The sequence below is a fragment of the Mercenaria mercenaria genome, unplaced genomic scaffold, assembly GCF_021730395.1.
Source record: "Mercenaria mercenaria strain notata unplaced genomic scaffold, MADL_Memer_1 contig_584, whole genome shotgun sequence".
Classification (NCBI taxonomy): domain Eukaryota; kingdom Metazoa; phylum Mollusca; class Bivalvia; order Venerida; family Veneridae; genus Mercenaria; species Mercenaria mercenaria.
The window spans coordinates 3497-25275 of record NW_026463465.1 but is presented as its reverse complement, the minus strand read 5'-3'; the positions used below and the strand labels follow the sequence as shown (position 1 = coordinate 25275).

Below are 21779 nucleotides of genomic sequence, written 5' to 3'. Positions count from 1 at the left end.
TCATTTACTATAATCATGTACATATACATCAAAATATCTTACAGGTAATACAAACACTATGACTGGAGTACGTAACTGTGTCCTACTATACTGTTCTTAAATTCAGAATAATAAAACTAAGTACAAACTGACTGTCGTTTCAAATTTATATTTCTGATAAGATATAATGATGTTTATAGCATGAATGGGGCTTCCGTGTCAGAGTGGTTAAGGTCGCCGACCTCGAATTACTGGCCTCTCGACGCTGTGGCAGGTCGGTCTGTCTCCTGTGTCTGCGATAACGCTCGAAGACCTATAATTATGTCGGAGTGACATTAAAACCAACATAAATAGAAAATAGGTTTTGACCGAATTTTAAGAGTACATCGTAATTGTGAAACAGATAAAACAATGTCTTTGTTCAAGGCCGTCTAGAAATTCATTAAACATTCATTACCATCTGACATCTATCGATGTATATTTTGTATATATTTCACCGGACGGTTTTCCCTTACCTTTTGGTCGAGCAGTTTCGAACTTGGACATTTTATCCCTCACCTCACTATGATATTTCTCTGATACTGATGCTGTGTTTAGGGCGTCAAGAACTTGACCGAGAAACTCGCATCTTTCTATCAGCGGTTCAAAAATAACGCGCTCAATTAGACATTTTATTTTCATACTATCATTCGTCTTGAAAGTGTCGTCACAAGTATCCTCGATACACCAACTGCCATCTTCTTTGAGTACTGTGATATTGGGTTCATTTAAAGATTTTACTAACTTTGGGCCACCAGAATCAACCACAACTCCTTTTTTGAAATTTGAAACTATACTTTTGTCGTCGGTTTCTTCGAAAACATTCCATGTATGTAGTTCTCTTTTACAAACATCTGGTACTAGCGACTCGATTTCGTGTAAGTCGGTATCAATGAAAATATCTACTTCACAAATATCTGCTTCTTGTCGGTATTTAGTATAACCTGCCGTCTTTTCAACACCGTCGCAAAATTCAAGCATGTATTTAATGCTCTTTTGTGACTGATCTAAGTCTTTCCAGAAGGAAAGAGGAACCGTATAGCGATGTAGCGACCTGAAATTAAGGTTTCGTGGTTGATGTAACGGTTACAAATCACTACAGTTAAGGTTTCCTCATATAAGATTTTTCACCGTGATAAAGTTTATCAATAGTTTTATCACTCCACTTCAAAATCATGAATTACGTTAGTAAATATACTTTCTTGCGATTCTTCCAATCAGACTATTTTGTTTTGACATTTACTATTTCCGTTCAAGAACAGATGAAGCATTTATCTTAATATATAATCAGGTTAAAGGAGCGAGTGAGTGAGTTGGGTTTTACGGTGAATCGACACAAAATGGTCATATATTGCCGATCAAGTTAAAGGAGGTATGATATTTCAGATGGTATCAATTATAAGAGTTTACCTCGTAACATGTCCAGAAGCGACGGTGGATATTGCTTCGGAATCTACAATGGATATACATGTATTTCGGTTAGAGCTTATCCGTCATACTCTGAAGATGGGTAAATAAAGATGCAAGCCAACATATAGATATGATACTAAAGTTGAATAGTTATTAGTAAAAAGGTAGTCTGTTGACTCTGATACTAAAACAAATTTAATGACGATATAACTATAAGTAATAATAACTAATAGTTATGATTTAATTTAAGTCAAGTCTCCGTTCGCGTATGAAGTAGATTTTATGTGCATCTGTTCACAACGAAGCACTGACCCTGAGGACTATGTTTCGGAAAATATAAGAGTGAACTAAGTGTTGACTGAAGAAGGGCAATATTAATTTTGCCGACCAATACCTTAACAAATATATATTTTCACATATCTGGCCGAAAAATACCGCATAATTGCGCGAAAAATACCGCCAAAACCTTAACAAATATTTATTTCCACATATCTGGGCGAAAAAATACCGCCGAACAATACTTTAACAACTATATGTATTTTCACATATCTGAAAAATACCACCCCTAACAAATAGATATGTTCTCATATCTGGGCGAAGTTACAGTCCAATACCATAACAAATATATCATGTTTTCACATATCAAAATCAAAATTAAGAAGCGTGCTGTTCACTCTGGAATGTTTACGAATTGGTTCAACGGTATCACGTGATAAAAGGAACTCTCTGATTGGCTTTTACATGAATTAAGAGAATGCAGAATGGGACCAAATCGCCCAAATGTACACCAATGACATAAATAATTTTATCTACCTATAAAATACATAAAAGTAGCATCAGTAACCACATCTGAAAAAATCCGGCAGTTTCTTATGACATACATGTAGTTCTTTAGTATATAAATCGATGTTAAATTGTAATGTTACCTCGACATAGGTTAGTTGGATTAAACTCTACACTTCAGAAAAAAACACCTGTTATATTTATTTCTGTTGTCATGTTAATAAATCATGCTTATTGAATGATTTGCTTGTTTTCAGCCGAAACTATTAGTACTCGATCTTTCTCAACTTGGACTTAAGTCTGACAGTCCCTTCAGAAGGTGTATATTATATAGCAAACGCATAAAAATCGAGCAATGCCATAATCAGCCATGTACAATTACTTGTTAAACGATATCATCTCGTAATATTGTGATCAAGCCGTAAGGCGCTGGATAGGCATTGTAGCCGTTAGGCTTTTCTAGCCATATTCTGGTTAGATATTCAAACTGGTGATTTTGCCTTCGGAAATCTCTGAGTGGAAACTTACTGTGTTGTTTTGTAATTTTTTTGTCCTACTTGTCTCACTGCTTTGCATTGTCTATGTGCGTATGTGTATGTATATGTGCGTGTGTGTGAGCTTCTGTATGTGTGCATGTTTTGTGGGCGAACTTGCTTGCAGTGTTGAGGCTTGTGATTAACGTGATTGAAATGTGACAATCCCAACTGAATATTCATTAAATCGTCTTTGTTTTTTCCCTTCCCCTAAAACCCCGCACCACACCTTTTTTACCACGTCCCAATAGTTCTCCTTTTGCTCAGGCTGTGTTTGCTGTGCTTTGTCAGTAAAATGGCAATATTTACGCCTCTATTTTCTTGTAAAATTCATTGTTTATATGCAAAGGTTAAAGTATCTTAAATGAATTGTTTTGGAATAAAGTTAGTGTCAGTAGTACTATGTGTCTGATATGCCATCATCAGATAATGCGCCAAGTAAAGGTTCTTTTCTAAACATCACGTTTTGGTATTACGCTAATTTAAAACTATTTTGCAGTAGCTCTTGTTAGCTAAATTCTTACACTGTTGAGTAATTTATATAGTGAGATTGTAGGTGCGAAGGCTGAATTTATCCTTGCGATGAAAATCTGCCGGTGACGGGGCATGAGATCGAAATTTTGACCGTGTTCATCTCGAAAAGAAACTATTTACCGATGTGAATTAATTTTTGGTCCTTCTTACTACTCAAACTGATTTCATACAGGTCCAGCAGCTTTTCCTGATTTTTATCGTATGCATGGTCAAATGTGTTTCTTTTGATAGTAAACCAAGTTGCACTTATAGAAAAACCTTGAGCCAAAGTCAGCAGTCTTCTTCACAAATGAAAAGAAACTTGAACCATCAGTAGTGGGGATCAAATCATTTTAGGTATCAACGCAATATATTCTTAATTTATCATATAAAAGAATATTTGAAAATATTCAAGTATGTTCTAAAACAATTTTAGACATTGTTGTATTGAACGACTCTCATCGCGTTTTATACTGCTTCAGAACGATGCGCGAAATGGTGGTGGCGGCATAATTGTTTATATAAAGAATCATATTGACGTAAAGCGTAGATACGATCTTCAAACAAGTGAAATTGAATCCGTTGTACTTGAGATACGTTTTACAAAATGTAAACCACTAATTGTTTGTCAATTAGATATTTACAGCGATTTTGTGATCGAATGCCTAAGTCAATTTATGCTTTAGACATCGTTATCTATCAGTCAGTTTAGCTATTTTGTTTTCTTTTTCTGAATTAATGTAAACTTGTTGACAGCAAATTCATGACGAAAGAAGGAACGAGTGGTTAACAAAAAGTAGATATATACAGGAATCTTATTTTAAATAATCACACACACAAAGATGAAGTTGTGTGTTCTAAGAGAAAGTGTCATCTTGATCATTTATCGCATCTTTTACTTCCCGAACGGTTATGCCGTAACCAAATTCATCCACCATACTTGTAGTTGCATCACGATTTCAATAAACAGGTGTTTTGCATTAGATTCAATATTGTAGAAGTTTTCAAGAAATAACAGGCAAGGGTAGATTTCTCGGAAGCTTAAACATTAAAGACACAGCCTCCAGCCTCGAAGCCAAGCATTTGCAAAGTAGGCCCACAACAAAAAGAACCTGTAATGGAAAATATTACACACGAGTTGCTTCAAAAATCTAACAAGTACATATTAATTTATAACAAATATAGATACATGGGTAAGAGGTAAAGGGTAAAAATTTTGTGGGTTGGGGGCAGGGGGTTGGAGGAGGGAGATGAAGGGGAAGTAGAACAAGGACGAATATGCAAAGAGAATGCTACGTTCCTTCATCACAGTTACACTGCAACGTATCACAGTTACACTACAACGTAAACCACCATAGCACAGACATTCATGTACCAAAGCTAAACACACAATTCAACCACTCCTAACTAACATAGAAGAACAGGCAAGTAAGATACAAAATATAGCAGAGCACCGCTTTAGACTCACAAGCACACAAATGCACCCCTATAAGCAGGAAAAAAAACAATCGTGTACCGCCATACGATCCCGACCGCCAAAATAAAGGAGAACCACGAAAACTTACTTAAAGTAAAGGGGGAGGGGATGCGAAAAGGGGGTTTGAGCGCAAATGCAAGGGGAAAGGATGGTAAACAGGTCCCATTAAGATTGAATTTAGGAGATATGTAAGACCTGCGTTCCATTGTCGTAAATGTTTATCTAGTGGCTGTCCTATCTGCACAAGTTTTTTTTAGAACTTCTGAACTACACTGATTTGCTTTTTCGTAAGGGGGCGTACGGGGGGTGCAATTTTTGAATTTTGCATCTACTGGGGTGCGGGGATGGGAATCAACGTATCAAACCATAAAATAATTCCACCAAAATATTGCAAAACAAAGTGCATATTTTAGTCAGTTTTAACGCAAATGGCTGAAAGATGTTATTGACGTTTGTATATATTTAATAATTGAATTTTTTTAAAGACCTTCTTCACTAAATTATATTTTAGACATCCGGAGTATTAATGTATAATATTTTAAAATCGGCGTTATGTCAATAGAATGCATAACATCCGATGCTTGTATTAGTATGCATTATAAGAAATTATGCATTCTATTGACATAACGCTGCAAACTTATTAAAATTTAGCTGAAGCTTTATGATTTACAACCTAACTTAAAGAAACGTTTTGAGTTGAAGCGGGCCTCTTTCATCTCAGAGGCAAGTTCAATACTGTTGTTGGAGGACTACAAGGCAATGCTACATACCAAATATCAAAAGCCTAGACCTTGAAGTTTCAAACAATAAGATTTCTTTTATATATAAGTCTATTTAAAGCTTAGGCTTGGCTTCTTTTCATCACAGGGTAATAACTGAACAATCTGGGTAGAGGACCACAAGGCATTGCCTTGTGCTTTCAGACAAGAAGATTTTTTCAAGCTTTTTTCCTATATAAGTCTATGTAAAACTTGGGACTCCCAGGCGGGGCCTCTTTTCACACCAGGGGCATAATTTGAACATTCTTCAAGGACCATAAGATCATGTCACATGCCAAACATCGAAGATCTACACCTTGCGGTTTTGCACAAGAGGAGTTTTAAAGTTTTTCTTTCGGTTGCCATGGAAACCAGAGATCTGTGTGGAATTCAATTCTTTGAACATCTTTTAAAGAGGATAATCAAAAAGACATCCCTGTAGAGTTTCATCAAAATTGCCAAGGTGGTTTAGGAGGTGATGTTGTTTCAATGAAAGTATGGACGGACGGACGGAAGGACGACGGACGGACGGATGCCAGACGGTGAGCTAATGAACCCTTGGGCCAGGCTAGTTTTTGAACCCAGGATATGATTTGAGCAATCTTGTTCGAGGACAAATAGATATTACAACATATCAAATATCTAAGCTCTGGGCCATGCGATTTTAAAATGATTTTTATATACTGGATTAAAAAAAATGAATACTAGTAGCCGAGCGTCAACAGAGAGTTCTTATTATTACGATTTTTGTTTTAATTGCGTTTCAACCTTTTATTTTTAACAAGTATAGAGTTCCATTACAGGCCGCTATTTCCATGCGTAAAAAATTGTTACATAATGAATTTGATGCATCTATTAGCACTGAGGTAAACAAATATAGGCCTACATTATAAATATACTAGTATGCAATAAATATCTTATTAGTTAATATAGGTGTCTTCTTCATGAAGCAGATTCGAACGACAACCAGTTTTCAAAAAAATAATACTGGGGTAAACAGAACCTGGCCAACCTCGGCACAGTAGGAAAAAGTAAAACGTAGGTGAAATGGGAAATATTCATTTTAATATAACATATAACTCGGCAAAAAGTGCTAAATTTAGAAAGGCTTTATGTAACTATAACATCATGTTTGAGTAAAGATTATTTGATCTAACTTTATTACAGAAATATTTCGATTTTTTGGAGATAGTCGGGCACCCCAATTTCGAATAAAGTGCATCCTCCTGAATAACCGCGGGAAAACAGTATTTTTGTTGTACGGAGGCTGTTGCTCCGAAAAGATTAATTTATTTAGCAACTTGGACAGATAGAAACACCATCCTTTGCAAAGATGTTTTAGCTCTCCGGTGATGTGTGTAAAATGTTATCCTTGTATTCATAGTTACAAAATAAAAACATATTCCATACATAGTATTGTTTCCTAATATTAGAAACATAAGAAATACGAGTAGAGACTCTCCTCATAAACATTCCAAGACATAAAAAGAAAGAATGTTCTTTTGTTTGTTTGTTGTAAAAAAGCTTTATCATATAAAAAGTATATTAAAGCGACTTTCAAAAATAACATGATCAGTATTTTAAACAAAATTGTCGTATTGTCGTATGTTATACATTCTGCATTCAAATCATTTCGCAATGAAGTCGCCAATTTTACAGTTATAAAGACCTCTTTTGAAAAGAAAACACTCTTTCTTACATTCCATGATTCGTTTCACATCTGTAGTGAACAACTGATGAACGAGAATGTAAAATACTAAGATTTGAAAAGATATATATCAAAATAACACCCAAAGTAAGTTATGTTGTGATTTGGGGGTAGGGGTAGCGTTATGTAATTTTACGCGAAAATTAATGCGGTGACCCCATAATTTTATTCCTTCGATCGACAGAAAATTTTCATGATCATGTTAGTTTTTGTCAAATGCTATCGTTTGGGTTTTACATGAGACCAGATTAACGCAAACTTTTTATTCAAAACTAAACGTCATAATTGTCGCTCAGACCTCACTTTAATGTAAATATCGACTTCAACGTTAAAATGATGTCCACAAATTATACACCATGTCAAAGACATTTTTAAATGAAAATATGATAAGAAACAAGCAAATCGATACTTGAATGAACAGAACGATTTACGAAAACAATCTGACGGACGTGAAATCATGGTTCATCAAAAACGGCAATGGTCGTGTTTGAAGGATTGCAGAGAAAAAGGTTACAGAAATATCAAAAAAGTAACACACGCATTCTATGAGAAATGTGCTGAATTTTATATTGAACAAAATTTCGTAACGGAACCCAACAACTTCAAATTAGGCGCATTCCACCTAAAGTATAGATTATTCCATGTTAAAGAGAATTCCTATAGTTTTTTTCCTTTCATAGATTTTTTTCAAATTCACATATATGATAGGAAAATTTGTGCTGAAAACAATGAACAAATAAACAATGGGTCAGCAGGCTTGTTTTTTGTGAAAACTGTTTTGAACACACCCATTGTTGCTGAAACTGCCAGCGATTTTTCAACATTTTCATAATTTTCTACTTTTTTTATAAATACCAACCAAAATATACATCAAGACAGCACGATAAGGTTTATTCTTATTACAGTTTTTATTATATACTTATTTGATATCATAGTCATATTTGTAATACTATATCCTTACAATAATGGGTACAAATGAAAAAAAATATTGTTTCATATTCACTTTTGTGAACTTTTTTCAATGAAAAATACCCATAAAGAAGAATATATTTTTTCAATTTTGAAAGATTTTTTTCCTATTTTTCTTGTGTATAGATAATTGTGAGCATAAAAATTTCTTAAAATGTATGGGTCACCAGGCTAAATTTTATGTTAAGACCGCTTGAATACAACACCTGTTCGGACGAAAAATGGCGCAAACCTGACCAAATTGATTACATGTATATCTGCTAGAAGTTAAAAAAAGTTTTAAAAATTCTTAATTCTTTCTATAATTGAATACTAAATAATCTGAAAGGTGATATTGTCTTATCAGTACTAAGTCAATTGTCTTACATTATATGAACAACACTGTCTTTGTACTAAAATTTGACGTGGAAACACAACCACAAAAATGGCAAGATACCTGTCAGGCATGATACATAAACCAGTATCAACATTTTATTAATGATAAAACTTATCAAAATTAAAAATGTTATTTCATTCAAGATTCCTCATATTTAAGATTGTTTGTCACATGTTTCAACAAATGTTGACTTCACTTCAGTTTTCCATAAATAGTGTCGGCTGCGCAGAAAGATGGCATAAAAAACTATGGGAATTCCCTTTAAGAAATACAATCATATATTACATTAACAAATAACACATGTTCTAGGCATTATTGATTTCAATATCTCACACTTCTCGAAACTTTTTCCTTCATCATCAATTGCATTTATTCAATTTCACATCAGTACATATTAGAAGATTCACTGAAAATATTTTGAATAAGATTTTAGTGTAACGACAGATAAGAAAAGTTAATCTGATTTAGTTCATTTTATAATAAACAATTGAATGGGTTTAAATATACATGCATTGTATATTTATGATCAACTTCCTCTATAAGTCAACATATTAATATGGTACTAATCCACGTCGATTATAACAAATTTACTATATCTTATTTAAATCTATATCATGCTGGCTACGAGATCTGCCCTCTCTTCTGTTATATGTTTTAACATGTTTGCAAAGTTCTAAATATTTAACTTACCACCACCATCAGATGCATCACTTGCAGCAGCTACTGCTTGGTCAATACTATACTCGTTAGGCGGACTGTTTTCCACAGATTTGTAATGTTCTGTTCCTTTATGGGTGTTAACATCGTTCATCATCGAACCCTCTGTTTGTCTAATATCAATATTTGTATATTGTAAATTCATACTATCGGAATCACTGCTATCACTTCCCTCAGAAACGGAGTACCGAGTGGCAAGTTTCTTGTTTTTTCGGGAGTCGTTAGGCGGACTGTTTTCCACAGATTTGTAATGTTCTATTCCTTTATGGGCTTTCATAACTGGTAACTGTTCTGTGTCAAACTCAGTTGTACCAGCCTTCTGTAAAAGTAAAACACATTAACTATCTACCTTTGTTATACGTTAGAACACTGTTTGAATAAAAAAAATCTCGTTTACACTTCCAAATATAGATATTTTACCATAAGAGGCTTTCATGTCTTTCATATACATCATGGGCAAATTTTTGAAAAGCTCCAAGCAGTTTAATAGTTTAGAGAAAGGGAGTTCAAACTGGCTAAGAGAAAAGATAAAATACTGTTCAAAAGATCTGACACTGATATTCTAGGTAGAGGGACTGCATTGTATCTTTTGTTTTTCTTGAAAGAAAACACCTTTTAAATTCAAACATTTCTTGCTTTTTCTACTGAGATTTAAAACAAATGGCCCTGAAATGTAGAGTTTAAGTATTCACTTACTGAACGGCTTACTGAAGGAACCATGTAATATCACATAGTATTACATATATAATTACATATGTAGCCTCTGACGTAATTAACGCGTTTACTGCAGAAATTAATGAATTGAATATCGCAAAACTACAAAAATATATCGTTGAAATAGTTATATTTTCAACGTACTTTGGCCATTAAATTATACCAGATAGACAGAAGTTATCCTTAAAATATACCAGATAGTGTATATTATCAAGATGTGCTAAGAAGAGCTATTTACGTTTGTACCTTGCTAGCCAAATGATGTTCCTTAAGTAGATACATTCTAACCGCCTCATTGTCTTCCACGACTTGTACTGAAAATAGCGATTAAATCATTGAAGAAAATTAACAGTTATAACTTCTGTGAACACTATGACAGAGTATATACAGTTCTAATGCTTTTTCTACGATGTTCAATGAAACATTAATTATATTCCAAAATATTTGAGAATTGCAGTGTGCTCAAAGATGAAAGGCGGAACATTTTAAAGATTATAACATTTCGCTGTCCTTTACATACGCCATGTCGTTATATTTTATATGGCAATTTTAACAGGCGTTTTTGGTGTGTTCCAACACCGTTGAGTATCACTTAAAGAATTATTTCATGATGATATCACCCAGCTGTCTAAATCCCCAGTCACAATGTCAGGTATTGAGGGCTAGGCTATGTATTGTAACGTCTCCCATCACTTAGCATTGATGTTGCCAAAGTTTGCACGATTTTAGGGATATTTATCCTGGGGTTTGACATGCCACATACCGATTGACAAAGCGCCTCAGTGCTACATTTTCACTACAACTGGATACGTTTTAATATATGTCTGACACGATTCGCTACCTCATTCTACGTTATCCTACGATTCTGTACGTTTTGACTAGAGATTACCATGTAAAGTCAAACACTATTGTCCAAAAATCGAAGTCAGATTCGGTTAAGTACTTTTCTGTACGAATTAAATGCGTTTTAACTACGTTTTAGTATGTTTTGACTATAATTTACTAGTGCTACATATATCTTGTAAAGCCATATCTAATACATCTTTTCTACGTTAATTGCCGTTTTACTACGCTTTGTAAACGTAGCTATGCCTAACCCTTAATAATTGAAATTATGAATGGGGCTTAATGGAAGGCCGATGGTTCTGCCCAAGTTGGAAGTTCGCCATTTGACATAATATTCAGTGTGACGTTAGACCCAACAAATAAACATACACAATTAAACATATGCTACAATGCATAAAGAAGCAATGTATACGTCAGAGAGATAAAAGTACATATCAACCGCGATATATCTGTTAAATAAAACCTGATTAATAGCATGTTAACATCTAGGTCTTTACAAACAATATGAATATTATTTCTACTCAATACTTTCTACTGTTCTTTTTTCAGTCTCACATCGCTTTTCTTTTTTTTTACTCTCAAAATATGAAAGTATGATTACTTGGTGGTGGAGTTTTCTCCTTGCAAGAGAGACTTCTGATGGCAAGCTCTAGATATTTTGGATTTCTCAGTATTTCCTCATCAAAGCCTAGTCCAGCTTTAACAATGTTTTCTTTCATGAATTTCAAAACCATATCTTTCGCAGAGGCAGTGTCATTGCCTGTAAATGAATAAAAACATAGTTATGTTATTTGTGTCGCATTATAAAACTTTAACCAAAATAATCCTAGAAATAGGAAACAGGAAGCTGAAATCTATTTTGGTTGGTTGGATTATGCACATTTGTAAACATTTATTAGTTTCAGAACCCCGAAACTTCAAATTAAGAAATTCTACATCCGTTCAATTCCGAAGGTTGTCCAATCTAAAATGATATCTCATTTCAGTTTGGTGATTATTCTTGGAGAAACACACTGGAAGTATCTTCTTATAGAGAAAGTGACTTTTTAAGTACATGTAGTGAAAACAGCAGGTCGCCCAACAAGATATAAATGAAAAAGTTGCAGGCTCAGTCTGATTGAGCCTATTCATGGACGGTAGTAGTAATGCATGTTTTCAAACGGCGGTGTACATAGAACCTTTAGTGGTGCACAGAGTGAAAAGCGGAAAAGGTCTACACTTCACATATTCATAGTTCTACACAAATCACAACTAAACCCGTTCAGACAGAAGTGTTTGACATTTTCTTAACTATGATGATACTGTATATGTTGAACCATTTTAGCATAACTTACAGTCCATCAGTGTGTCGAAACTATTTCATGATTTATGTGATCTACATCAAACTTTTAGCATTTGCTTTTAACTGAATTTAGATTAAATCAATTAAATGTTAAAAAAATCATTGCGTAATATATACTGCGTTTGTACCTACCAGAAGGTATACTGTCTATAGCTTTTAGTGCTGCCTGACATTCCCGGAATATACCATGCCAGTTCAGCTGCTGCTCCCCTGACATTGATTTTATACACAGGATAGACTTATCCAAAGCTTTTTTCAAAACATTGTGTTTCACCATAGCTTCTGTTTCTGAAATTGTGGGAATATAAATCGACGCGGCTATTGTTACATTGTACCACGGGTGTTTATTTGTTACGTTATTTAACGGCAACCCATAATTTTGACCAGGACTGTCAAATATAACTTTGTGTGTACAAATTAAATGAAAAGGAGTTTTCAACTTAGATGAACTTTTTTTCTCATCTTTTCGTCAGAGTCTGCATTGGCGTTGGTGGCTGCAAACAACTGAATCCCAGGGCTGTGCAAGTGCTGACCATTGGGGAATGATTTGAACAAAGATTATTGCCTAATATCTAAGCTTTAGGCATTGACGTTTTAGACAAGAAGATTTTAAAGATTTTTCTTATATCACATGAGTCTATGTAACACAAGTGAACCCCAGACCGAGCGGGTTATCATCAGAGAGCTCTTATTATTACAACTTGCAAGATTGCTTTGATTAAGTTGAATGAATTAGGTATACATTATTTCATGTTAAGAAATACAATGATATATTACATTAGCAAATCAACAGATATCCTTGGCATTAAATATTTCACACTTTTTGAAACTTTTCTTTCAGCATAAATTGCGTTTATTCAATTTCACATCCGTACATGCTAAGCGATTCACTGCAACTATTTAGTTATCTTACCTGGAGGTCTATATTTTGAATAGGATTCTCATGTGTATAATAAATAATGAAAGAAAAGAAATGTGAATTTGATTTTGATCAGTCAATTATCAAAATAGCTCTTAAACAAATGTATGGGGTCAAATACACATGTATTGTATATTTATTAAAACTTGAATACAAAGTTCTAAAATACTTAACTTACCGACATCCCCTGATGCATCAGTTACAACAGTTGCTGCCTTGTCAATACTAAACTTGGTGTCAGTCATATTTTCATTCAGGCAGTTGAAAAATGCTGCAACCCCCTTTACCTCTTCTTTTGGATTTTTATGGATTTCTGCGGGAAAAATCAACTTTCAGTTAACGGAAGTGTTTGCGATTTAACAAGCTTAAATCCTGAATGTATATAATTAAAATGTTGGGTATAACGTCACACCGACACAATTTAAGGTCATATGGCAACTCTCCAGCTTTTGTTGGTAGAAGAAATTTTAACACAGTACATTCTAAAACATGATTAAATTTTACTTTGGTAAATTTTGAAACACTTTCGAAAATACGACAAAAATTGTACAAACAAGCACCAACTTAATAACAGGAAACACCATATATCAACAATTTATGTAAATATTTACCTAAGCGATCATCTGGTGGACAGTTGTCTGGGCTGAGACTCGTTAGTCGCATGCAAATCAGAATTTCTACAAGATTTGCAAGTGTCAGTAAGCAATCATCCTCGGTCAACAACATACCTGAAATTGAGAAAATTAATTCGTCTACTTCTTAGCTTGTCCCCTTCCTAAACTGTTAAAAGTATCCAGTCGCGCTTGGTTTTCAGACATTGTTTTAGGGTTGAATACAAAGACTTATAAAAAGTATTTTATTATGAACAAGAAATCACAGAGTGATCTTGGCGCCCACCATTGAGCCATTTTTGAATGTTCCAAATTTCAAGACTAGCTCAATGTCAAAATCAAGGTCAAATTTCATTTTGGTACACAACACTGTGCATGTGGTCAATGCATGTGATCTAAATTTGAAAGCTGTAGCTTGAGAAATGTGGAAGTAGGTCACTAGATCAATTTCAAGATCAAAGTTAATTTCGATACACAAAACTATGCATGTGCTTCAAATTTGGAGGCTGTAGCTTGAGAAATGTGAAAGTAGGTAATAGGTAAAAATCAATGTCAAATTTCAATTCAGAACACAAAAATATGCATGTGGTCCAAATTTGAAGCCTGTAGCTTCAGACATGTGACAGTAGGTCACTAGGTCAATCTCAAGATCAAAGTTTATTTCGGTACACAAAACTATACATGTGGTCAAAATTTGAAGGCTGTAGCTTGAGAAATGTGAAAGTAGGTTACTAGGTCAAAATCAAGGTCAAATTTCATTTCGGAACACAAAACTATGCATGTGGTCCAAATTTGAAGCCTGTATCTTCAAAAATGTGAAAGTAGGTCACTAGGTCAATGTCAAGGTCAAAGTTTTTTCCAGTGCACAAAACTATGCATGTGGTCCAAATTTGAAGGCTGTAGCTACAGAAATGTGAAAGTAGGTCACTAGGTCAAAATCAAGGTCAAATCATGTCAAGATTCATCTTGCCACTCAGAACTCTACATGTGGTCCAAATTTGAATGTTGTAGGTTGAGAAGGACAAGAAGATTTTAAAACTTTTCTCTATTTAAGTCTATATGAACCATGTGACCCCCGGGGCGGGGCCATACTTGACCCCAGGGGGATAATTTTAACAAACTTGGTAGAGAACCACTAGATGATGCTACATTACAAATATCAAAGCCCTAGGCTTTGTGGTTTGGACAAGAAAATTTTCCCTATATAAGTCTATGTAAACAATGTGACCCCCAGGGCGGGACCATATTTGACCCTAGGGGAATAACTTGAACAATCTTAGTAGAAGACCACTAGATGATGTCACATACAAAATATCAAAGCCCAAGGCCCTGTGGTTTTGGACAAGAGGTTTTTCAAAGTTTTTCCCTATATAAGTCTATATAAACCATGTGACCCCCGGGGCGGGGCCATATTTGACCCTAGGGAAATAATTTGAATCATCTTGGTAGAGGACTACTAGATGATGCTTCATACCAAATATCAAAGCCCTAGACTCTGTGGTTTTGGTCAAGAAGATTTTCAAAGTTTTTCCCTATATAAATCTATGTAAATTATAAAAATAAACAAAGGGCCATAACTCACTCAAAATTTTCTGATTTTCAGGGGGACACAAGTAGGGTACCAATACATCATTCTGGCAAAGTTTGGTCAAAATCACCCAGTAGTTTCTGAGGAGATGCGATAACGAGAAATTGTTAACGGACGGATGGACGGACTGACCACGGACGCAGAGTGATTTGAATAATAAACATTGGATATGGCTTTGTAACAGCGTTACATGGCGTAGATGATGTTTCAGCCACCGCGAAAATTCATTCATGCCATTAAGTACTTAATAAAATACTACCTATAAGACACAAAACTATCGGGAAGAATATTAAAACTTACCTGACATAATAGCTGCTAAGGGAAGCCCTTCACATAAACTCACAATAGCTTCCATATATGGTTCGTTCTCTTTCTTGAATACCCTGAATTTTGGTGAATATGACACAGTTTCACTACAGAGTTCCTCGTCGTCTGAATAGTTGTCCCTTTGTTCAGTTGTTTCAAAGAGTATTTCAAGAATTGCTTTTTTGTCTAACGGTTTGAGTTCAAAAGATTCATAACCTTTTGTCATTTGTTTAGGTTTGTTGGCTGATGCGAGAACTATTCTCAAATTAGGGCATTTCAGTGATAGGCGATGAAAATGTAGAAAACTGTCTTTTAATGGGCTATCCATAATTTTGTTGATATTATCTAAGAAAAGCACAAATTCACATTTAAAGTTCCCTAAGGTATATATTACGGAATAAATGGCTTTCTTTATCAGATCGTTCCGTTTTAAACACTTGTCTCTGTCGGGAAGTTGGCACTTTTCACATGAATGGCATGCGATTGTTTCTGACGGATATTGGTTTACAAAATGTTCTCTTTCTTCATCCGCACCTATGGAAGTCAAGAAATTGATAAACCAGTTATATATCGTATGACCTAATTCTATGTCGTCCGATTCAAAATCCTGGATCAAACATTCATATTTCTCATTTTTGCACAAGTGTCTGTACAATTCTTCAATAAATCTTGACTTTCCAATTTTCTTCATTCCAAAAACAAGAACTGATTTTTTCTTGAATAGAAGTCCCTTTATTTTTCTCATTTCTGCATCCCTTCCAACAAATTTCCATTCTATAGATTCTGGATGAGATGCACGGTTTCCCATGTTTGTTTTATGAATTAGTATTATCACAAGCTCACATTAGCTCAACTCTGGTTAAGTCATTGCTGATAAAACTGGCGAAATGTCGCTTTTCATGCTCTAAAATACGAATACAAGGAAGTGTTGATTGTGCATTTCCTTTCCACTGATGACTAATGATAAGATCTAAAACAGGAATATAGAGCATTTTCACGCGAAATACACATTGTCAAAAATATTTAAAATTTTCATTTAAGGTCATCGTCTAGTATACCGCATGCAAAAGACATAGTTACGGAAGCATTATGTACAGTGCTTAAAGTTCTGTATCAAGCACTGAATACCTCAAACACAACAACAGCTACACACATCTTAGACCGAGTCGCCCATAAAAATAGGTATGACTGACGGGTTGCGTTTCAGTACGAATCAACCTGATATTTTTGTAACAGGATCAATATCATGGTAGTAATAACAAAAACAATTTAACGGAATGAAGCATGGTATCAGTAAACAGTAAAATCTATGAAGCAGATTAAAAATCGGTACAACGCCTTGGAACGGTCATAACTTTTGATAAGGAGAATTCTTGGCTTAAACACGATATTGGTTGGCTAACCTCTCACATCATCTTTAATTTGAGTTGTTGGAAGGAACAGTATAAATTAAACTCTTAAAGTTGTTTAAAATACTCAAATCTTCCGGAATGCAGCCAAGCAAATGACTAAAATAATAGGTTTGAACGAGTCTGTTGTATGTAACACCCTTCACGCACCAGCATCGGATTAAACAGATCTAGTTTCAAAGTACATTGTTTAGACAAAAAATTAAACACTGGGTCCAAACATATGTTTTTAGGATCAATCCTAGATATAAATACACAAATACATTCAATAACTTATTTGAAATTGGAGTAACAAAGCTGTGCAAGTTGCAGTAAGGTAAACCCTCTGTGCATATGATAGGCATCATGAAATGTCACTGCACCTTCGAACAAGAAATAAAAATGGTTACAACTATAGAAGGGCTAATCAACAAACATATACCGAGCTTTAATAAATTTGTATTGCATTAAAGGAATAGAAAAAGTGCAAAAACCATAGGCCGCCAAGCATGACAAAAAATGTAAATGTTGCATGTTCGGTTTGACCGCTTCGCATATTTACGTTACATTATTATTTTTAGCGGACAAATAGTGCATTTTCTCACATATGTTGCATTTCCAAACTTTTCCTGAAGTTCCGTGCAGTTCAGTGAATTATTGAGTTGATTTATCTAATATGATGTTTTTTTGCCACCAGTATAATGTATTTGTTATCTATGAACATTATGAACATCTCAAAACAAAATATTTGTTTGTTTGTTTGTTTGTTTTTTTGTTTTTTTGTTTTTGTTTCGATATTGACAACCTGGTAACAATGACAACATCCATGATATGATAAAATTTATCAGCAAGGTAAAAAGTAATAAAATTCATGAAATATGCATATGTAATGAACCATCTCAGTAAATCAATATCAGGGATAACATAAAAAAGGGAAGAAATCCCTTATTTCCACTATAGTCCCTGTTAGTGATGTTCTGACATGGAGAGGCATGAATATGATTTTAATAAAAATAAATACATGTACTTAAATGAAGGTACTATTATTATATAAAACATGTAATGTCCCATGTTAATTATTAAAAACTTATATAGATATTTAGTAGAAAAATGCACTTAATAAAAGACTAGGTACAAAGTTTGGCTCAAAAGGACAATTTTCTGCATGTGTAAATTAAAAAAAAAAAAGATCTTTAACAGAAATTTTGAAAACAGCAAAGCTGGACAGATTCCTTATTTGAGATGGAAGCATATTCCATGATTTCCACATTTTCTATTTTATAGCCTACAAAGGAAAATGACATAAGTCAAAGCTTTCACCCTGGGTAGCATAAAATACCCACTGTCACTGGACCTTGTTCTATATGAATGCACAGAATCTTTGGTCACAAAGTATTGACTGATATAGTCAGAAGATTGACCATTCTTAATTTTGAAAACATTACACAATGTTACTTGTTCCACCCTTTTACAGACGGGTAACCAATGCAATGAAATAAATTGTTCTTGGGCATTATGGGTATTCTCTACAATATAAATAATTTTATCATGTTGAACGTCACACTGGCACAATTACAGGTTATATGGCGAGTTTCCAGCTTTTCTTATGGAGCTGGCCCTCCGGACGTTACTTCAGGCACGTCCGTAATCCAGCTAGATGGTTTTCTAATATGAAAGGATTCTAGAAGTCATTAAAACTTTCGTGTGAGTAAGTCGAAATTTCGAGTTAGTTAATTGACATTTTGAATTAGCAAGTCGGTATTTCGATTTAAAATATAACACGTAATTGCATTAAGGGTCTTCCATAGGAAATCTTTAGAATGGTTTTGTAGTGCAACTTCGTACATCTAAAACAAAAATAAAGATAATTCAGTATATGTTTATTATGTTAATCATATAGTATCACACGTACATTTGTGCCGCTCAGAATGAGATCCATATTCATATAACATAGATATCTATGAAAGGTTAAGTTCAACTTCTTTATCACATAAACGTCGTAAAATTGCATTGGTCATCATTGATAAGGTGTAGATTCTACAACATAGGTTACTATTACCATAACACGGATTTAGAACAATCTCTTTTCAATGCAGTACTTAGATACCTTTGGGCAAAAAAAGTATAATCAAGTTGAACTGACATTCATTCAACGAACACGCCATGTGACAGGAAGGAAATGACACAATCCAAGGATTTAACAACCTCATTCATTAAACTCGTGATATGCAAATAATTATTTATGTACAATGTTTACCTTAGATAGTTTGGTAGATGTATCCATAGTAACTCAAATTTAATATATGGTAACATTTTTAGGTTTATTTTGCAATTTATATTTATGTCAGCGTTAGCAATTGCACATACAAGAGTAGTCCAAATAATACAGTATGTCGTTTCGGGATAGCGCAATAACTTTCGACTGTTGCTGTTTCGCCACTTTTAATACAGGGATGACAACTATAGAGTATCAGATCATAAAACAAGTAAATGAGTAAGTATGGAACGCCTAAACTGCCTTAGCGTGATAATTATTAGTTCGTCATGTGCATTTTCCAATATATTCTGTACAAATCCTAATCTGTTATGTAGATAAAGCAGTTTGTCGTGTACATTTATTAGTTTGTCTGGTACATATTTTAGTTTGTTCTGTACAATTAATAGTTCGTCATGTGCATTATCCTATATATTCGATACAAATCATAACTTTTTATGTAGATAAAGCAGTTTGTTATGTACATTACTAGTTTGTCCGGTACATATCTTAGTTTGTGCTGTGCATTCAGATTGTTCTGAACAATTAATAGTTCGTCATGTGCATTTACCAAATTTATTCGGGACAAATCATAATTTGTTATGTAGATAAAGCAGCTGGTTATGTACATTGACTAGTTTGTCTTGTACATATCTTAGGTTGTGCTGTGCATTCACTAGTTTAACAAATTATCATTATTATTGGTAAATGCACATGAAGAACTATTAATTGTACAGAACAAATAACTAAATGCACAACACAAACTAAGAAATGTACGGAACAAACTAGTAAATGTACTTAACAAACTACTTTATGTACATAACAAATTATAAAATGTGTTCCGAATATATTTGAAAATGCACATGACGAACTATTCATTGTACAGAACAAACTACTAAATGCACAACACAAACTAAAAAACGTACCGGACAAACTAATAACTGTTTTATCTACAAAACAAATAATTATTTCATACTAGAAAATGCACATGACAAACTATCAATTGGACGGCACAAACTATGAAATGTACTGGACAAACTAGTCAATGTACATAACAAACTGTTTTATCTACATAACAAATCATGATTTGTACCGAATATGTTTTATCTACATAACAAATTATTATTTGTACCGAATATATTGGAAAATACACAGAACGAATTATTAATTATACAGAACAAACTAGTTAATGCATAACACAAACTAAGAAATGTACCCGACAAACTAATAAATGTACATAACAAACTGTTTTATCTACATAACAAATTATAATTTGTACTGAATATAATGGAAAATGCACATGACGAAGTATTAATTGTAAAGCACAAACCAGCAAAAGCTCAACACAATCTGGAATGACTACGGAATTAAATAAAAAATATTATGTCAAGGCAGTCTACGCGTTCCATAAGTAAGGCTTATACAAGCCCCGTGTACCTGTATTCATATTTACATGATTGTTACGTATAAAATGTACTTGTGTCAAATTTCTTTTCAAACAAACATTTATGATCATCCAAACACAAAAGTTCGAGAATTTAATTAAAAAGTAACTTACACGTTCCCATATTTACAATTCAATACCACATACGAGGGCTGTTAAAAAATAACGGAGACTTCTGCTGTTAAATGCTGCATATTTTGTTAATAATAATGTGAAATATATCGTTGTAATTCGGAATCCTTTTGTAATTTGGTCATACATTTTTTGTAACATTTTTGGCTTATAGGCGAAGCGCGTTGAACGTTTTAATTACCATAGCTACGCATAACCGGCACAGTCGCTTTTTGATCTGTCGTGATTTGAATTTGGTCGCTAATGTTCGCACTAATAGTATACTTGTTTGGCCAAAATTACGCCAAAGTGCAGCAACACATCAGGACGACAGGTACCTAGAGTATGGCGTCATTCCGACCTGGGAGGCGGAAGAAAACAACGTTTAAACTAAGTTAGTATTACTGTTTATAATGCATGTAATGTCGTCATCGACTCGCATGGATAATAAGAAAGTTGCTTAGTTATGGCGAACAGCAACTGAAAAAATCATACTTTAATGAAGCAGACGCCACAACAATGTTCAGTCATCTGTGTCTTTATCTTCAAGTGGTACAAATCATTCTTAAATGGTCCAGAATTGCTTAAAACAACGGAAATGGAGGGAGAAAACGAAAACGTAGATAAAGACCAATTACTCACGTTGAGTACCCTGTCCGAGATGCGTGTCATAAGTATTCATACATTTTTAGTATTCTAGCCAAATAACTTGTTTTGACTTAAGTAATGCTCATGAAAGTTTATAAAGAAAATTACAAATTTGAATTAATGCAAACTTAATGACAGCATCACAATGAAGGCATGACGTCGTTAACGTCGTTGAAATATGATCGCCGTGCACTGGGTCCGTGTAAGTGACCGTTTTCTACGAGGCGTAACTCCTGAATGCATGATCATAATAAAGTCAAATTTGCAGTGCAATTAGTAGAAAGATCATGATGGTACTTTATTTTTGAAGGGCCCTCGTAATCCCATCATAATAACAGTGCATCGT

The 21779-nt window shown here is 34.1% G+C and overlaps 1 protein-coding gene across 1 annotated transcript in view; it reads right to left on the bottom strand.

Moving 5' to 3' along the window:
• LOC128554638 (uncharacterized) overlaps positions 1-16560 on the bottom strand; it is a 29657-nt gene extending 13097 nt beyond the window's left edge. The window contains exons 1-9 of the mRNA XM_053535927.1: positions 15583-16560; positions 13695-13811; positions 13262-13396; positions 12297-12452; positions 11424-11582; positions 10223-10290; positions 9236-9581; positions 1429-1471; positions 495-1072 (exon numbers count right to left, since the gene is read on the bottom strand). Coding sequence (XP_053391902.1) covers positions 495-1072; positions 1429-1471; positions 9236-9581; positions 10223-10290; positions 11424-11582; positions 12297-12452; positions 13262-13396; positions 13695-13811; positions 15583-16396 — 2416 coding nt within the window. The 5' untranslated portion in view covers positions 16397-16560. The remainder of the gene's footprint in view (positions 1-494; positions 1073-1428; positions 1472-9235; positions 9582-10222; positions 10291-11423; positions 11583-12296; positions 12453-13261; positions 13397-13694; positions 13812-15582) is intronic.
• Between the last annotated feature and the right edge of the window lie 5219 nt (positions 16561-21779).